The sequence below is a fragment of the Mustela erminea genome, chromosome 10 (assembly GCF_009829155.1).
Source record: "Mustela erminea isolate mMusErm1 chromosome 10, mMusErm1.Pri, whole genome shotgun sequence".
Classification (NCBI taxonomy): Eukaryota; Metazoa; Chordata; class Mammalia; order Carnivora; family Mustelidae; genus Mustela; species Mustela erminea.
Window position 1 is genome coordinate 69,747,992 of NC_045623.1, and position 18,353 is coordinate 69,766,344.

General features: G+C 38.2%; 1 protein-coding gene across 1 annotated transcript in view; it reads left to right on the forward strand.

The window, feature by feature from the left end:
• Positions 1-18,353, forward strand: part of FAF1 (Fas associated factor 1) — a 471,948-nt gene that overhangs the window by 421,972 nt on the left and 31,623 nt on the right. The window contains exon 18 of the mRNA XM_032302621.1: positions 9,094-9,309. Coding sequence (XP_032158512.1) covers positions 9,094-9,309 — 216 coding nt within the window. The remainder of the gene's footprint in view (positions 1-9,093; positions 9,310-18,353) is intronic.

Consider the following 18,353-nt stretch of genomic DNA (forward strand, 5'->3'; position numbering starts at 1 on the left):
GTTAAACATACACATACCATATAACCCACCAGTCAGACTCCTAGGTATTTACACAGGTGAAATGAAAGTTAACAGTAAAATTTAGGTTCACACAAAAATCTGTGCACAAATGTTTATAGTTGCTTTATTTGCAGTCACCAAAAACTGGAAACAAGTATCCGCCTAGCTGGAGGAGTAATCAAACTGTTGTTTCTGTACAATGGAATACCACTTATCAGTGAGTTAAGAATGAACTACTGATGTAGTTGACAACATGAATGAATTTCAAATGCAATACACTAAATGAAGGAAGCCATTTATATGATATTTATGACTATATTTATATAAATATCATATTTATATTTATACAACTATAATTTATATATTTATATTTATAAATTTATATTTATATTTATTTAATTTATATTTATATTTATATAACTATATTTATATATTTCTAGAAAAGGTAAAACTGGGGACTGAAAACAGATCGGAAGTTGCCAGGGTCTAGGAATGAGAGAATTGTATGTAGGGGGCAGGAGGGGAGGTGACAGAACTGTTCTTTATCTTGATTGATGATGATGTTTATGTAAATATATCCATTTATGAAAACTCCCAGAACTGTACATTTAGAGGGATGTGTTTTATTTTATATATATTATACCTGAATTTTAAAATGGGGGAAAGAATCATTCTATGGGCAACTTAAAGCCATGTATGATTTACTCACCCTTCTCCTTTGATTGCTAACCAGCTCCATCCCCCTCTTCTCCTGATCTTTCTGCTCCAAACACAGTGGCTGTCTTGCTCTTCCTGTCAAGCCAGACACCAGAGCTTGGCAGTTATTGTGACTTCTGCCTGTAATACTTCTTTCTCTCTGATCTAAATGTCCATGTGACGCTCTCTCTTTTTTAGGCCTTTTCTCGCTGGCCTACATTTTTTTGCTTATTGAGATTTATAGAGTTGCTGGTTTGATTTTGTATCTACAGTGTTCACCGGTATTTTCCTATCATTTAGAACAATGCCTGGTACATAGGAGGTGCTCAGTAAGAATTCGTGGAATTAATAAGTGTTAGCTTTAGCCTATTTCAAACTCTGCTTCAACCAGTGATAAACTGTTATTTGATGGGTACTCATAGAAGCCTAGAAGATAATATGTGCCTGTCATGTATGTATGTATTTGTGTATGTGTGTGTATAATTTAAGTCAGTCCTTGATTTTTATTGTAAGAGATTGGTGTGAATATGTATTATTTTTCCCGTTTAAAAAAATGTAATTGTGTAGAAACTGTCTTTTCTGGGTGTCTGTCTTTACTACCAAATTTCACTTGAAAGAAGTCCCCATTTCTCATCCCCTCATGTGAATGTTTTGAGTATTCGTATCTTTTAGTAAAACAACAAGTCCAAGGTCAATTTTTATTTCCAGCATATACTAGGTTTCCTTGCTTTGATACAAACTTAAAATAATGCAAATAAAAAATTATATTTGTTGAGCAAACCTAACTGAAGTTTAACAATGGTGTTTATACTGTGACTGCTATTCAAATGTAGGTGTCCTTTATGTCATTGTTTTATAACAGTGTTTACTTATATGAGGCCTTTGTTTTTAGCCAGTATATTTGAAACTGAGCTACTGATGTATGTTTGTTCTTTTTTGCCAGTCAAACTTGGGTATTCAGATCCCAAGGTTGCCAACTTACCTAATATCTCTTCATTGTTTTCCACATTGGGACCACTGGTATGGGATATCTGAGGTCTGTTTCCATTCTGGGGAAAAGCCCTAGAGAGTGGGTGCATTGAGGAAGCAGATATTGTCTGCACAATGAGTGTGGTAATGAGCTACTGTTGTTTATTCTTCTGTAGTATAATTGGTTGAGTTCAGACAATAATGTAGCATCTGTTGTTATACTGTGCAGGGAAATGTCAAAATAGAAAGCAAGCAGACAGGTGGATTAAGGGGAGAACAGGAGGAGAAACCAGGAAATATCACATTAAGTTCTGATTTAAAGTAGGAGCAGAGGAATTATAATAATGATAACACCAACAACAACAGTCATCTGTTGAGCACAGTATTACATCATGAGGTTCCATTGCTAGGGACTCACTGAGTGCTGGCCGTGTGTCATCATTTGCTAAGTATTTTATAAACATTATTGCACTTCTTTTTTTTTAAAGATTTTATTTATTTATTTGACAGAGATCACAAGTAGATGGAGAGGCAGGCAGAGAGAGAGAGAGAGAGAGAAGCAGGCTACCTGTTGAGCAGAGAGCCCGATGCGGGACTCGATCCCAGGACCCTGAGATCGTGACCTGAGCTGAAGGCAGCAGCTTAACCCACTGAGCCGCCCAGGCGCCCCAACATTATTGTACTTCATACTAAAACCTTTTCGAAAAAGGTATTATCAGCCCTATTTCTTTATATGGGTTAACTGAAATTCATAAAGACTGTCATATGCCTAATAGCCAAGATTTGAACCTCTGTCATATCCAAAGCCTAATTCCTAGCCATACATCACATTTAATTATTTAAGTTTTTTAAACTGCAGTATTAGAAGTCAGGATAGTGATTAAGGAAGATAATTTTTAGGAAGGGGACAAAAGGACTTCTGAGATGCTTGATCAGGGTGCCACTTAAATAGGTATGTTCACTTCTGAAAATTTGTCAAGTTGTACACTATCTCTATACAATGCACTTTTTCATATCCATGTTATAGTTCAATAAAAACTTTAAAACAATGACAAAATACATGACTTTGGACAAAAGATAAAGCATTGTACAATATAATAATGATTCAAGTTTTGTTTAAAAAAGCTTAAAATAAATATATTTATATTAAAGTATACACAAAAATTGATGAAGAGTGTGGTGATGAAAAAGTTTTAGAAAAAATGGTGGTGATAGTAATATAATATAAATGTAGTAATATAGTATATATTACAGTATATAGTATATATAGTATATATACTGTAATATATATAGTATATATACTATAATATAGTATATATTTTTGTGTATTTATATTAATATAAATAAATGGTGGTGATAGTAATACAACATTGTGAACGTACTTAAGGCCACTAAATTGTGCACTTAAAAATGGTTAAAAAAATCAATAGATGTAAACACTCAAATGATAGCTGTGGCTATCTCTTGATGGTGAATATGGAAATTAATTTTTTTTTAAGATTTTATTTATTTATTTGAGAGAGAGAGAGCATGAGAAGGTGGAGGGGCAGAGGGAGAGGCAGAAGCAGACTCCTCACTGAGTGGGGAGCCTGATGCGGGGCTCAATCCAGGACCTTGGGATCATGACCTGAACCAAAGGCACACACTTAACCATCTGAGCCACCCAGGCGCTCCTGAATTTGGAAATTAATTGTAATGCTTTTCTTTTTTTTTTTAATTTTTTTAAATTAATTTATTTTTTTCAGCGTAACAGTATTCATTGTTTTTGCATCACACCCAGTGCTCCATGCAATCTGTGCCCTCTCTAATACCCACCACCTGGTTCCCCCAACCTCCCACCCCTCGCCCCTTCAAAACCCTCAAATTGTTTTTCAGAGTCCATAGTCTCTCATGGTTCACCTCCCCTTCCAATTTCCCTCAACTCCCTTCTCCTTTCCATCTCCCCTTGTCCTCCATGCTATTTGTTATGCTCCACAAATAAGTGAAACCATATGATAATTGACTCTCTCTGCTTGACTTATTTTACTCAGCATAATCTTTTCCAGTCCCGTCCATGTTGCTACAAAAGTTGGGTATTCATCCTTTCTGATGGAGGCATAATACTCCATAGTGTATATGGGCCACATCTTCCTTATCCATTCGTCCGTTGAAGGGCATCTTGGTTCTTTCCACAGTTTGGCGACCGTGGCCATTGCTGCTATAAACATTGGGGTACATATGGCCCTTCTTTTCACTACATCTGTATCTTTGGGGTAAATACCCAGTAGTGCAATTGCAGGATCATAGGGAAGCTCTATTTTTAATTTCTTGAAGAATCTCCACACTGTTCTCCAAAGTGGCTGCACCAACTTGCATTCCCACGAACAGTGTAGGAGGGTTCCCCTTTCTCCACTTCCTCTCCAACACATGATCCTGTCTTGTAATGCTTTTCTTCTTTATTTTTGCAATGATTATATACATTATTTTTATAATCAGGAAAAATATTTTTTAATCTCAAAGACATAGTATTTTTTAAGTTTTTATTTTAATTCCATTTAACCTGTAGTATTATATTAGTTTCAAATGTACAATATAGTGATCCAGTAATTCCATACATCACCCAGTGCTCATCCTGATAAGAGCACTGCTTAATCCCCATCACCTATTTCACTCATTCCCTAGCACCTCCTCTCTGGTAACCATCAGTTTGTTCTCAATCATTACAAGTCTGTTTCTTGGTTTGTATCTTTCTCTCTCTCATTTTTCTCCTTTGCTCATTGGTTTTATTTCTTAAACTCCACAAATGTGTGAAATTATATTGTATTTGTCTTTCTCTGACTGACTTATTTCACTTAGCATTATACTGTATAGCTCCATCCATGTTGTTGCAAATGGCAGGATTTCATTCTTTTTTATGGCTGAATAATATTCCATTGTATATACCACCTCTTCTTTATCCATTCTTCAATTGATGGATACATGGACTACTTCCATATCTTGGCTATTGTAAATAATGCTTCTGTATAAACATGGTAGGGCGCCTGGGTGGCTCAGCTGGTTAAGTGTCTGTGTTGGGCTCTACTCATGATCCCAAGGTCCTGGGATCAAGACCTGTGTCAGGCTATGCTCAGCAGGAAGCCTGAGTCTCCCTCTCCTTCTGCTGCTTCCCCTACTTGTGCTCTCACTCTCTGTCAAATAAATAAATAAAATATTTAAACTAAATAAATCAACATAGGGGTATATGTATCTCTTTGAGTTAGTGTTTTTGTATTCTTTGGGTAAATACCCAGTAGTGCAATTGCTGGATTGTAGGGTAGTTCTGTTTTTAACTTTATGAGGAGCCGCCATACTGTTTTCCAGAGTGGCTGCATCAGTTTACATTCCCACCCAGCAGTGCAAGAGGGTTCCTTTTTTCCACATCCTTGCCAATACCTGTTGTTTCTTGTGTTATTGATTTTAGCCATTTTGACAGATATAAGGTAATAATCTCATTGTAATTTTGATTTGTATTTTCCTGATGGTAAGTGATAATAAGCATCTTTTCATGTGTCGGCCATCAAAGACATACTTTTAAAGAACCATGGTGTTGGGCGCCTGGGTGGCTCAGTGGGTTAAGCCGCTGCCTTCGGCTCAGGTCATGATCTCAGGGTCCTGGGATCGAGTCCCGCATTGGGCTCTCTGCTCAACAGAGAGCCTGCTTCCCTCTCTCTCTCTGCCTGCTTCCTCTCTCTCTCTGCCTGCCTCTCCATCTACTTGTGATTTCTCTCTGTCAAATAAATAAATAAAATCTTTAAAAAAAAAAAAAAAAGAACCATGGTGTTAAAAAATAGTCAAATGAAGGGTGCCTGCTCGGTTGGTACAGTCTTTTAAGCGTCCAGCTCTTAGTTTCAGCTCAGGTCTTAATCTCAGGGTGAGGAGATTGAGCCCTGCACCCAGTTCCACACTGAGCATGGAATCTGCTTGAGATTCTCTCTCCCTTGCCCTCTGCCCCTCCCGCTCACATGCTCTCCCTCTCTCTCTCTCTAAAATAAATAACTCTTTGAAAAAAAATAGTCAAATGATACCACTTAATAGTTTTGAAAATGTACACAACTCTAATCCACAGACGTTGTTTATCCCTATAAGCAACTCTTGGTTAGCCCTTAAAGGACATGTATGTAGAAAATTAATCTGAAAGTTGATGCTGGAGGAAGTCAAACCTCAGAGAAAGGAGTGATTAGTTCTTGGTTACTAAAGATAGAGCCCATGAGAGTCAGATTCTTTTAACATTTATTTAGCACCAGCTGTGTGCTTATCACCGTACTGAACATTTCTGCATGTTATTTCAGTTAACATTTTAGTTTATTCCTTCTCTTATCAAATACATATTGAGTATCTATTTTGTGCTATGCATTACTCTTGGAATAAGAAGACATGTTTCCAGTCTTCCAGAGGCTACAAGCTAGTGGGAAAGCCAGACATTAAATAACCATGTACAGTGTAGAGAATGCTGTAATAGACATAGTACAACTGGAATTTAATTTTGATAAACACAGGCTTATCTATTCATTGGGTTATTAATATATGACAGTGCTACTAAAATAGTTTAATATTTGAAAATATTCATCTGAAACTCATTGCTGACCAAAACACCAATATTAGATAAATTTCTACTCATGCTATCCAAGGAAGAAAGGAGGGAAGGGCAAAAATAACTGGTTTAACTTCCTATTATTCTGATTTTTGGATTAAATTTCTTATGTCACCATTTCTTGGCCTCAACTTCCCCATATAAAAATGAGATTATAGGACTATTTAACCAGTGCAACCCCAAGCAAGCATTCACTGAAGCCTATTATGTATCACACACTACACTGGAAACTTCACATATGTCATATATGTGATTCCCATCTTTTATAGTTCCCTAAGTAGGTGGTATTATCCGTGCCTCAAGAAGGAAAATTACTTGAGAGTCATAGCTTTTACTATACACTGCAGAAATTCTTAGTGGGTTTTTTTTTTTACAAATACTTAAATATTACAGCCAACCAAATTATCCTGAATGACATAGAGTTACTTTCTTATTGGTACTGTTGTCTGAGCAAACATTGTTTCTCTGTTTATTTTAAATACATTTAAGGGGATAAGGGGGCAGAGGAAGAAGCAGACTCCCCACTGAGCAGGAAGCCCAGTGTGGGGTCCGATCCCAGTACCCTGGGATCATGACCTGAGCCAAAGGCAGATGCTTAACTAACTGAGCCACCCAGGCGTCTCTAATTATTTTCTTCTAAGCTTTTTTCCCCACCTATTTTTTTTTAAGACTTACTTATTTTTTTTTTAATATTTTATTTATTTATTTGACAGAGAGAGATCACAAGTAGGCAGAGAGGCAGGTAGAGAGAGAAAGAGGAGGAAGCAGGCTCCCTGCTGAGCAGAGAGCCCGATGCGGGACTCGATCCCAGGACCCTGAGATCATGACCTGAGCCGAAGGCAGCGGCTTAACCCACTGAGCCACCCAGGCGCCCAAGACTTACTTATTTTGCAGACAGAGATCACAAGTAGGCAGAGAGGCAAGCAGAGAGGAGGAAGCAGGCTCCCTGCGGAGCAGAGAGCCCGATGCGGGGCTCAATCCCAGGACCCTGGGATCATGATCCGAGCCAAAGGCAGAGGCTTTAACCCACTGAGCCACCCAGATGCCCCTCCCTACCTCTTTTATTGTTTTTTTCCCCCTAGTTTTTTAGTCTGATTCTTCATTTCCCTCCCCCCCCAAAGTAAGGTCTACCCCAATGTGGGGCTTGAATTCATGACCCTGAGATCAAGGGTCACATGCTCTACTGACTGAGCCTGTTCTTGTTTGTTCTTTTCCAATAATATAAGAATTTTAAAGCTATGAATTTCCTCTAAACACTGCTTTGGGTGAATCCCATGATTTTCAACATGATGTGTTTCAATAATTATTGTTTTCTAGATATTCTGTATCCTTTATTTATAGTTCCCCTTGGCCCAAGAATTGTTTAGTATAATTTCTTAAATATTTTTCCCCCAGTTGGAAGAGTGACACCAACTTGGAAAATTGCTGTTAAGGATTTAGAAAACAGAAATCCCAATTTCTCTCACTCATGTTACATGATTATAATAGTTGTAGATTTGGATGCCTGGGTGGTTCAGTCATTTAAGCCTCCAACTCTTGATTTCAGCTCAAGTCATGATCTCAGGGTCATGGGATCAGGCCCCATATCGGGTTCTGTGCTCAGCACAGAGTCTGCTTGTCCCTCTCCCTCTGCTCCTACCCCTGCTTATGCTTGTTCTCTCTCTCTTTCTCTTTCTCAAATAAATAAATAAATTTTAAAAAATAATTGTAGATCAACTGAGGGAATATTTTGTTTTTCTGTTGATGACAAATTGGGAACATGAAAATGTCAAAGTAACCAGGCAAGAATATAACTGAGAATGAGCATGCCAATACCAGACTTACTTACCTAAGGAGCCTCTTGAGGTACTGGAAACAAAAAGGTTTTCATGAGTTTCTGCCATAGATTCCTACATCAGAGACCTTCTAACTTCCAGTGGAGTATTCAATGGAATGTATCATGAATGTGAAATTATGCAATATTATAGGTCGAGAACTAGGAAACCTGGGTTCAAGCCCAACTCTAGCCATGAGATCTCTCAACAGTATACTCCACTTATTCGAGGTATTCTTACCTGTGAAATGAAGGTTTGGGCCATCTCTAGATCCAGAAATCTGGATTTGACCAAATCCCATAGCAAGTTAGTGACAAGGCTGGAACTAGGACTATGTTCTCCTACCTCCAATAAACCTGATATTTTAATTTCTCTCCATTCCATTCCACTTCTTTTTATTGTAGCAACATATATATCTATAACAGAAATTTGCCTTTGTAGCTATTTTTAAGTGTACAGTTCAGGGGCATTAATTATATTCATAATGTCATGCAGCCATCACCACGATTTCCAAAGTTTTTCATCACCCCAAGTGAATCTCTCCACTCCATTTTGATGTTAATAAAATATTTAGTATTCTACAAACTCTTTAGTTATTTTGACTTGGAAAATGTATGTTTTTCAAATACATTATTTACATGTTTGTCTTTTGTAAAGGTTTCTAATAGTCTTAATTCATACACTAGAAAAGAAGCAATTGGGTATTTGATACCTCTTTCCTAAATCACAAACACCTGAGCGCTTCAGTAAAAACAATTAAATTACATTTCTTTCCTATATGATTATCTATCATTTTAATAATACATGTCATCAAGGTGGGACTTATTTTAATTAATTGCTTATTGAGCTAATATTAAGAATATGAAAAACATGATTCTATTATCAAGCATCAGGCTCGGTTAATAAATGGACTCTACAAAGCAGCAGCTTTCTTCTTGGCTTTCCCTGCCCCCACTTCCCACAGTCCTATCATACACTTTGACACCTGGTTTTTGCCTTCTTTAGGCCATCCGGCTCTCCTTAGAGCAGGCCCTGCCTCCAGAGCCAAAGGAAGAAAATGCTGAACCCGTGAGCAAACTGCGGATCCGGACCCCCAGTGGAGAGTTCCTTGAGCGGCGGTTCCTGGCCAGCAATAAGCTCCAGATTGTCTTTGATTTTGTAGCTTCCAAAGGATATCCATGGGATGAGTTCAAGTTGCTGAGTACCTTTCCTAGAAGAGACGTAAGTTCATATGCCGGTTTTAGGAAATGTGTCCAGTGGGAGCTATCCCATTATTAGGGCTGGACAACGTAGCCCAAGAAAAGTCCCATGGTACAGCCTACTACAAGACCACACACCTAGGAGTATTTTGTTTTGCACACCATTCTCTCCTCAGCCTTCAGAGAAGGTATGTACCCAGGCCGACAGACTTGTGCCCAGGAGCCTACAGAAGATATTAGGTTCTAGGTCTTTCTTCCTTCCTAGCTGTTTGCCCTATTCCAGCATCCATATAAGCTCTCCCAAGATCTCATCTCTATACACCTCAGAGTAGATCTGAGAATTACGTGCTTAACAGCTTAACAGTTCAGTTAGGGTCAGTGATTATAGGTTCACTAAGTCATGCTAAACCAAGAGTATTTTGTGATTTGATAGTTCTTACTATCCTGGAAAGTCACAGAGGGTGACCTATATTCACTGTATTTCTGTATTTCAGCAAGGTATTTGATGGTCTCTAATAGTGTCCTGGGGCAAAGTAGAAAGATGTAAATCTATAGTTAGGTAGTTTCGTTGCTGATTAAATGATGGTATCCAAAAAGTGTTGACTAAGTGATTATCCTCTCCCTAGAGGAAAACAAGAGGTTCTGTATTTAATCCTTTATTACTCACCATGCTTATTGGACCTTATATGAAGACTTTATCAGATTTATGGATTATGAAAAATAAGATTCATGAAAACCTTAAAGTACTAAAACAATAAACAAAAATGAACCTATAGGAATTTTACAGAAATATTTAGAGATAGAAAGAGAGAGATTCCCACATTAGATTTAGAGAATTAATTACTCACATTTGGGATGGAAAGACCACGCATTATCAGAGGTTATGTTGGAATTGAGCTGAAAATACATTATTGTGTTGTGGCTGCTAACAAAATGCTAGCTGCTTTTTTGGAGGTATAATCCCAACAAGAAGATAACTTAATGGTTCTATTCAACTATGTACTAAGATAAATTTGCCCACAAAGAGCCCTTAGACTCCATGCTAACGCCTGAAGAAAAGAAGAGTGTGTCCACAGCAGGGCTAATGGGAAGATGAGGGAACTGGGAATCGTATCATTTGAAGAACATTTCCTCTAAAGATAGAAAAGCCATGGGAGACTTGATTGTTGTCTTCAGCTACTTGAAGGCCTTCCATGAAAAAGAGGGATCTTACTTTGTGAGTTTCTAAGGACAGAGCACTGAGACCAATGATTTGAAAGTTACAGGAGGCAATTTTGGCCCAATATAAGAAAGTATTTTCTAAGGAGGGAATGAATATCTTGTGTTGTGAAGTAGTGGTTTTCCTGTCATTGGAGATAACCAGCAACTACTAAATGATCCCTTTTCAGCAATACTGGACTTATATGGAGAAGAATTCATTCCCAGTGTTCCTACTTTAAGAGGGATGGAGCTTAGACTAGCTTTCCTCTAAGATACACAGTAAATATTAATATTCTGTGATTCTATTTTGATCTAATAATTATGAGATCTACTAACTTAGACTTCATCTAAAACACAAAACCAAGAATTTGATTAAGGTTCATCTTAGTCCCTCACAGTGGCTGTCGGATTTGCAGAGCAGAGACAGAAACCGGCAGTATATGTCTAGCCCTACAACTCAGCCACAAAATTCCTAGGTGGGATGAGGATCCTACTACTTATGTCTAAGCCAAGGAAAGTAGAATGGACCAGAGGTGCTGCCATTGGCTCCTTTCTCACTAGCCCCACCTACTGCGCCAAGCTCTTCCTCTTTGTTCGTATATAACACACAGAGACATGTCCAGGGAACACACGTGTGTACATGCTTTGTGTACTGCATAGCCAGGTAAGAAACTAATTCTGACACTGAAGTTAAACTATAAATGTGTAACTACTTAGCAAAGAGCCACTGACAAAGGGTTCAATATCACCCTGGTTCTCCTACTTACTGTTCTGTGATGAATCTATGATGAACATCTCTCTTAAAGAACTTATAAAATTTAGGAGCTAACTTAGTTAACTTAGTCTCTCCCAGTTCTTGGTTTGTTTGTTTGTTAAATTTAAGTATAATTAACATATAACTTTATATTGGTTTCAAGTGTACAACCTAATTCAATATTTGTGAACACTGCAAAATGATTGCTACAATAAGTCTAGCTAATATCATTTGTCATATGTAGTTATAAATATTTTTTCTCTTGTGAAAAAAAATCAGAAGTTCTTGAGAACTTCTAAGATCACAACCCTTGGTTTTAAGGCTCTTGCACTCGGCTTCTGGGCCTTTCATTTGGAAATGAAAGTACTAGAAGTGATGGAATCTAAGGGACTTTGTTAGCTTTTATAATTAAACTTTATTTTCTTTCAAATTAATTTTTAAACCTGATTACTGGAGGTAGGGTGAGGGGAACAATCTCTAAAGAAGCTGGATTTTATGGTCAGTATTAATGATCTCTTCCCACAAGGTAGAAATGTAGGCTATAAGTTGCTGCCACAAATAAATAAGGGAACTGTGAAGTGAAATGCAGAAGGCTCTTGGGCCTGCTTCCTGCCCACCTAAAGTTCTACCAACCCAACACTCAGCCTTTTCAGTGTAGACTGTGTTCACTGTGAATTTTCCCTAAATGGAGGGTCAGTGACCTAGTCTTAGAGAAAATACACTCTTGATTTAAATCTCAATCATTCACCCTTTACTCTGCTGAAGAACACTATTCAATCCAGTTAACAGTCTCTTCTCCAAGTGTCCCTTTCATCCCTATCCTGTTTCTACTTTAAGGCCAGTTTAGATCATGTTTGTCCCAGTTTCCCAGAGGAAAAGTCTAACCAGAGGCTTGATTCTCTAGGAAGAATCAAAAGCTTCCTGATATCCATTACAGATCCATTTTATGGTCCTTGGTCAACCTGATATTATCTGCGCTGAGTTATTTTTCTAAAGTCCCATTCTGATCATTCCCTTTCTTGTTTAAAAACTCGTAATAGTTCCTTATAACCTTAGGATAAGGATAGACCGCTGAGAATGTTTTTCAAAAACTCTTCACAATCTGATCTAAATTTAAGTTCTGCCTCTCATTACATATTTCTATCACCAGGAGAAAAGAGATTGCTCACTATTCATGGAAGACACAAGAGACTCTCATGCCTCTGTGCTCTGGAACTGTGTTCTCTCATCCTTGAATATCCACCCTCCCCACTTTTCCTGGCCTGTTTGACCTCATCTTTTAATGACTAGCTCAAATGTCATCCTCTTTCAGAAGCCCTCCCCTTCTCCCAAGCTCCTCACCTAAGTACCCATTGCAGTTTGTATATTCCTCTCTCATAGCAGTCCTGTTCTAAATTTTTTTTACAAAGGCTGGCCATATCATGTTCATGTCTACCTCCCCTGAAGTTCCCAGCATGGTACCTCACACATAAGCATTTAGTTACTGTTTTCAAATGGTAATGCTCTCCAGTCTGACCTAAATCCCTGATTCCAGAGTGACCTAGGGAAACTGTTCCAAATGAGGAAAGAAGCCCTAGGCCCACCCAGATTCTAGACCCAGACCTAAAGCCCACCCAGGATTCCTTAGACCTCCTAGAGCCAGGGGTAGGGTGAGAGTTAATGGCCCTTCATCCTTGTCTGAATACTCTTTCAAGTCAAATGACTAGTGTTTTTGAAAGGCTCTTCTGTAACAGCCATCTGTGTCTGCAAGGATTAGGATCTAATTTGCAAAAGTCATCTTAAATTACAACCAAACTAAAGACTGTTAAAAGGCACATCTTAAGACCTTGCCTCTTTAATAACAAATAACATAAGACTTAACTCCGGGAGTCTTATTGTGTCTTCAACCTTTTCTCCACAAAGCAGAGACTGATTTCTCAGCATAGGACATAGTAAACATTCTTCTGCACCCCCACCCCCAATCAAAACAATACTTCATGTTAAGATTTTCCAGCTGTCCAACTATTTACTAAATGTCTGTTCAGTATACCACTGAACTGAGCACTGTAGGATGACCAGAATAGAAGCAGACACAGACCTTCCTCAGAAAAGCTGATTGTCAAGGTGCTGGGAACATTGAGTTCCTTGATTTTTGTTGTTTTGCTGTCTGTTTTGCTAATAACAGTTACCAAGAGAAGTAATGTTCACTACCAGAGCTTTGGCCATTTTTTTAAACGAAGATTTGATTTATTTGAGAGGGAGCGCTTGCACACAAGCAGGGGGAAAGGGGCAGAGAGAAAAGGAGAAGCAGACTCCCCACTGAATATGGAGCCTGATATGGGGCTTGTTCCTGGAACTCTGGGATTATGACCTGAGCCAAAGGCAGATGCTTAACCAACTGAACCACCCTAGTGCTCCAAGCTTTGGCCATTAAGCTCTACCTCTTGGATATGTTAGAGCCATGTGAACATCAGTGGCCCATTTGCCCACTTGGGCATTGAGAGGTAGTTGGTATTGAAGTAGTTGAGTCCTACAGTTGAGGAATGATCCTGACCCCTACTACTACTCCCCACTGCCTCTGAGTCAGAGCAAGGGGCCCCTACCAGCTTCTTGGTTCCCCTTTGGACCTACTGGGCACTGGCCCAGTGCCATTCAGTCAGTGTGAGGTTGTTAGTAACTTACCCCAACCTTCCTTTTCCCTTTTCCCTTCTTCTTTCCCACCCCTCCCCTTTCTAGTCCCATTTTATCCTTTTTTTTTCACTTCCCTTCTCTCCACTCTTCCCCCCTTCTTATCTTTTTATCCTACAACTCTTTCCCCTTTCCTATGTTTTCCTTCTTTTGCCTACTCCTATGCACATCACTCAGAGAAGCTCTACCTGCAACTGGAAGGTGTGGTGTTCTGTTTATAACATGAATGGGGAGTACTGGGGAAGGAGGATGGTAATGGCAGATTAACCTTAGAACCAGTAAGTACCCTGTGTGTCTTGTCACTTATGTGTAATCACACAGCCCTCATTCTTCCCACGAGAATATTTCTTCCTCCAGATCTGTAGATGTGAACCCCCAAGAAGACAAACATGTATGCATTCCAAAATACAATATCAGACATTTTTTATTCTAAAAGTAATGAATATATTTTTATTTTTCTCCTGCTTTCTAGTCCCAACCCATAATGATAGCTTATCATTTTTTTCTTTCTCCATCTATGTTTAAAGGAAATGTATAAACAAGCTTCCAGCAGGGTTTTTCAGAGTGAAAGGCCCTCCTTAAGTGTTTGTTTAAATTAACTGGGGGGAAAGCCTTACAAATTTAGAGTATGTGGATTCCTTCCTCTGTCACCCATCCACCTTTCTTACATTAAGCACTAAGATCAGCAGTGGGAACACAGTGGTGAGAAAAGTGAATAGTTCTTACCCTTGTAGAACTTAGAGTCTGTATCCACAAACTACTGTTGGATGATGTTTGACTTTATCGATAACACAAGGATATCCAATTTGCCTCATAAGGAAAGATAAGTAGTTTAATTTGCATTTCATTCATATATTTGTTCTTCCATATGGCAGAACATTTGCTGAGCAGCCACTCTGCCAAACTCCATGTAACGCTAATGATACAGAAATAAAAGAAATTGTTACTGACCTTGAAGAGTTCACATTCTAGTGAAAACACATTTAAAGCAAATTACATTACAAATTATACCCATAGTTGGAAGGACAGGTAATTTTAGCCTGCAGTGGTAAGGGAAGGCATTACAAAGGAAATGAATTTGACCTGAGCCTTACACAGAGAGATCCTGGGTAAGTGGAAACAGAATAACATAGTTAAAAATAAAAATTTTGGTTGTAGTTAGACCTATATCTGAATCCCACTCCATCAGATACCTGCTGTATGACATTGGGCATCTTACTTGGCCATGCTGAATGTTTATTTCTTCACCTTTCTTTCTTTGAAAGGAAAATAGTAATACCTAGCTCAGAGAGTTATGTTAAGAAATAAGTGAAGGGCACCGGGGTGGCTCAGTGGGTTAAAGCCTCTGCCTTCGGCTCAGATCATGGTCTCAGGGTCCTGGGATCGAGCCCCGAGTCGGGCTCTCCGCTCAGCGGGGAGCCTGCTTCCTCCTCTCTCTCTCTCTGCCTGCCTCTCTGACTACTTCTGATCTGTCAAATAAATAATTAAAAAAAAAAGAAAGAAAGAAAGAAGTGAATATAAACTACTACCACATAGTGAGCAGTATCTGTTACAATTGTCTTAAGTGGAGAGGTAGGAGAGGTAGGAAAGGCTTATAGCTAAAGAAAGCATGATAGCAGTGAATTCTTTCTTTAGAGCAATGATGGATATTTAGTTAAAAAAATACCCAAATGTTCTAAACCAGACAAAATAATGTATCATTAGAATCATTAATATATTTAAAAGGAATCTCTGAGATATCAAGGCCAATGCTGTCATTTTACAGATGCAAGAATAAAAGCATGATAAAATGATACACTTTACTTATGTCACATGATAATAGCAGAGCCAACACTAAAACCCAAGTTTTCTTATGGCCAGTGCTTTTTAAGATCACTGGCTCCTTTTAAAACTCTGCTAATAGATTACAGAGCTCCACTTTAAAATTAGAGTAGAAAATAAATAAATAAATAAGAGCAGTAGGACAATAAAACTAGAAAATCAACATTAGAGACCATGTGATAAAGGCAATAAATTGCAGCTCCAAGCACCAGTTTTTTTTTTAAAGATTTTTATTTATTTATTTAACAGAGAGAGATCACAAGTAGGCAGAGAGTCAGGCAAAGAGAGAGAGGGAAGCAGGCTCCCCACTGAGCAGAGAGCCTGATGCGGAGCTTGATCCTAGGACCCTGGGACCATGACCTGAGCCGAAGACAGAGGCTTTAACCCACTGAGCCACCCAGGCGCCCCCAAGCACCAAGTTTTGAAATATTCTACATTTCAATGACTTTCGTATGTTAATGCCTCTAATATTCAGTGAGATTGATTTTCAATTTATATTAGACTGTCTGATTAAAAAAAAGAAAGAGAGAAAGAAAGATCCAGAAGGAAAAACTTTAATACCATTGAACTATCTATATCTCAAAAGCTTTGTTTTTAAGAGAAAGCAAGATGAGGCATATAATCAGTGAGATATGTGTTAAAAGTTACCACTGCTGAGCTTACTCCAGTCCCTCCAGCTTTTTTTTTTTTCCCTCCAGGTATTTTAATATCACTATATCTAATTATTTGAGGTTTTCCAATATCCCGAAATGATCAAGATTTAGAGAATAAGAACAATGATTGTGGAATGGAACACAACTAATATCTAGTCGGTCACAATATCAGTCTGCCTCTAAACTCTCAAATTTGTTCTTTTCCTCTCCTTCCTTTTCCTCTCCTTCCTGACTGTCCCCACTACTCAAATCTTCATAGCTGGATTAAATCTATGGCTTCCTTCCCCTTGACTCCAGTCTTGTGTACCCCACCTCCTATCAATCCTACTTACTGACTCTCGAGTTATTTTTCTGAAACATAAATTTGATGATATCTTATCTCCTTCCTGCTTAAAAGGCATCAGTGGTTCTAGTGGGCAACAGTCCAAACTCTTTACCAAAGCATACACAATCTCACCTATGTCCTCTTCTTCTCAGTTCTTCTCCCTCCCATTACTTCCCCACCACATGCATCTCGCCATTAAGCCACAAAAAAATGCTTGACTGGAAGAAACCAAGAGATTGTACTGAGGTGCAAAATGCATTTACAGAGTAATCTCAGTCCTTTTCTTGTCAGCTTGGAGAGGTAGCAAGGCAGGTGGTATTAGTGTCAGTCAACAGGTGGCGAAAGTGAGGGCCTGAGGTGGCATGGCACTTGGTTGAGAGCATACATGCTGTTGATGACTATGGAGGACTAGAGCCCAAGACTCTCAGTTGCTTTATTTTCAAAAATGATACTATAAGGAAAGATGTCTCTAGAGTATTTTGACCACAGGACACTTGAGTTTATAGGTAGAAGTCATCTAGTAAACTGTTTACATAATATTTACAACAAAAGAAACAAGGTAACAAAAGATTTAAAAGAATAATATAGCTACTTAAATAGGTCTTAAAAACTCTCATCTGATATATTAGCAGTCTAATTAAAGGGGGAAAATACTCCTTCTAGGAAGGGTGATTTATATTTCTTCAGGTTATTTGTTTTCTTTAAGAAATATATAATTTTCTGGGTGCCTGGGTGGCTCAGGGGTCCTGGGATCAAGTCCCGCATTGGGCTCTCTGCTCGGCGGGGAGCCTGCTTCCCTCTTTCTCTCTCTCTCTGCCTGCCTCTCTGCCTACTTGTGATCTCTCTCTGTCAAATAAATAAGTAGGTAAAATCTTAAAAAAAAAAAAAAAGAAATATATAATTTTCTATTCTGGAACACTGAAAAGAAATTAAAAAAAAAAAAAGGCTACCTGAGTTGGGTGCGGAGGATATATAATTTTCTAAATTATAAGTTTTAGTAATGAAATAAGTACCCTATGCCTTAACAATGCCTTAAACACTGAATCAAAATGGAAACTCGTGGTTTTTAAGTGTCTCTATTGTTGAAATAATTGAGGAGATGGAATAGAGGGAAGGCAGTGATATAGAGGTGGAACGTTGGACTGGCAATCCAAAAGGTTAGCTGGGCAACCTTGAACAAGACAATCTCAGTTTTCTCCCCTATAAATTAGAAGCAATAAATAAGGCAATGTATATAAAAGTGTTTTGTAAACTGTCTACACATGAAAAGTAATGATGATCATTTGATGACCAAACATTCAGAATAAAATTTTTTTAATAATAGTATTTATTAAGGCACTATTCTCAGTGCCATATACATGTTATCTCATTTAATCCTAAAAACATAGAGGAAGGGAAGGAGAAATAAAATAAGATGAAAATAGAGAGGGAGACAAAGTATAAGAGGCTCTTAACTCTAGGAAACAAATTGGGGGTTGCTGGAGGGGAGGTGGGTGGAGTAATGGGTAACTGGGTGATGGCATTAAGGAGGACACTTGATGTAATCAGCACTGGGTATTATATGCAACTGATGAACCACTAAATTCTACCTCTGAAACTAATCATATAGTATATGTTAACTGAACTGAATTTAAATAAGGAAAAGA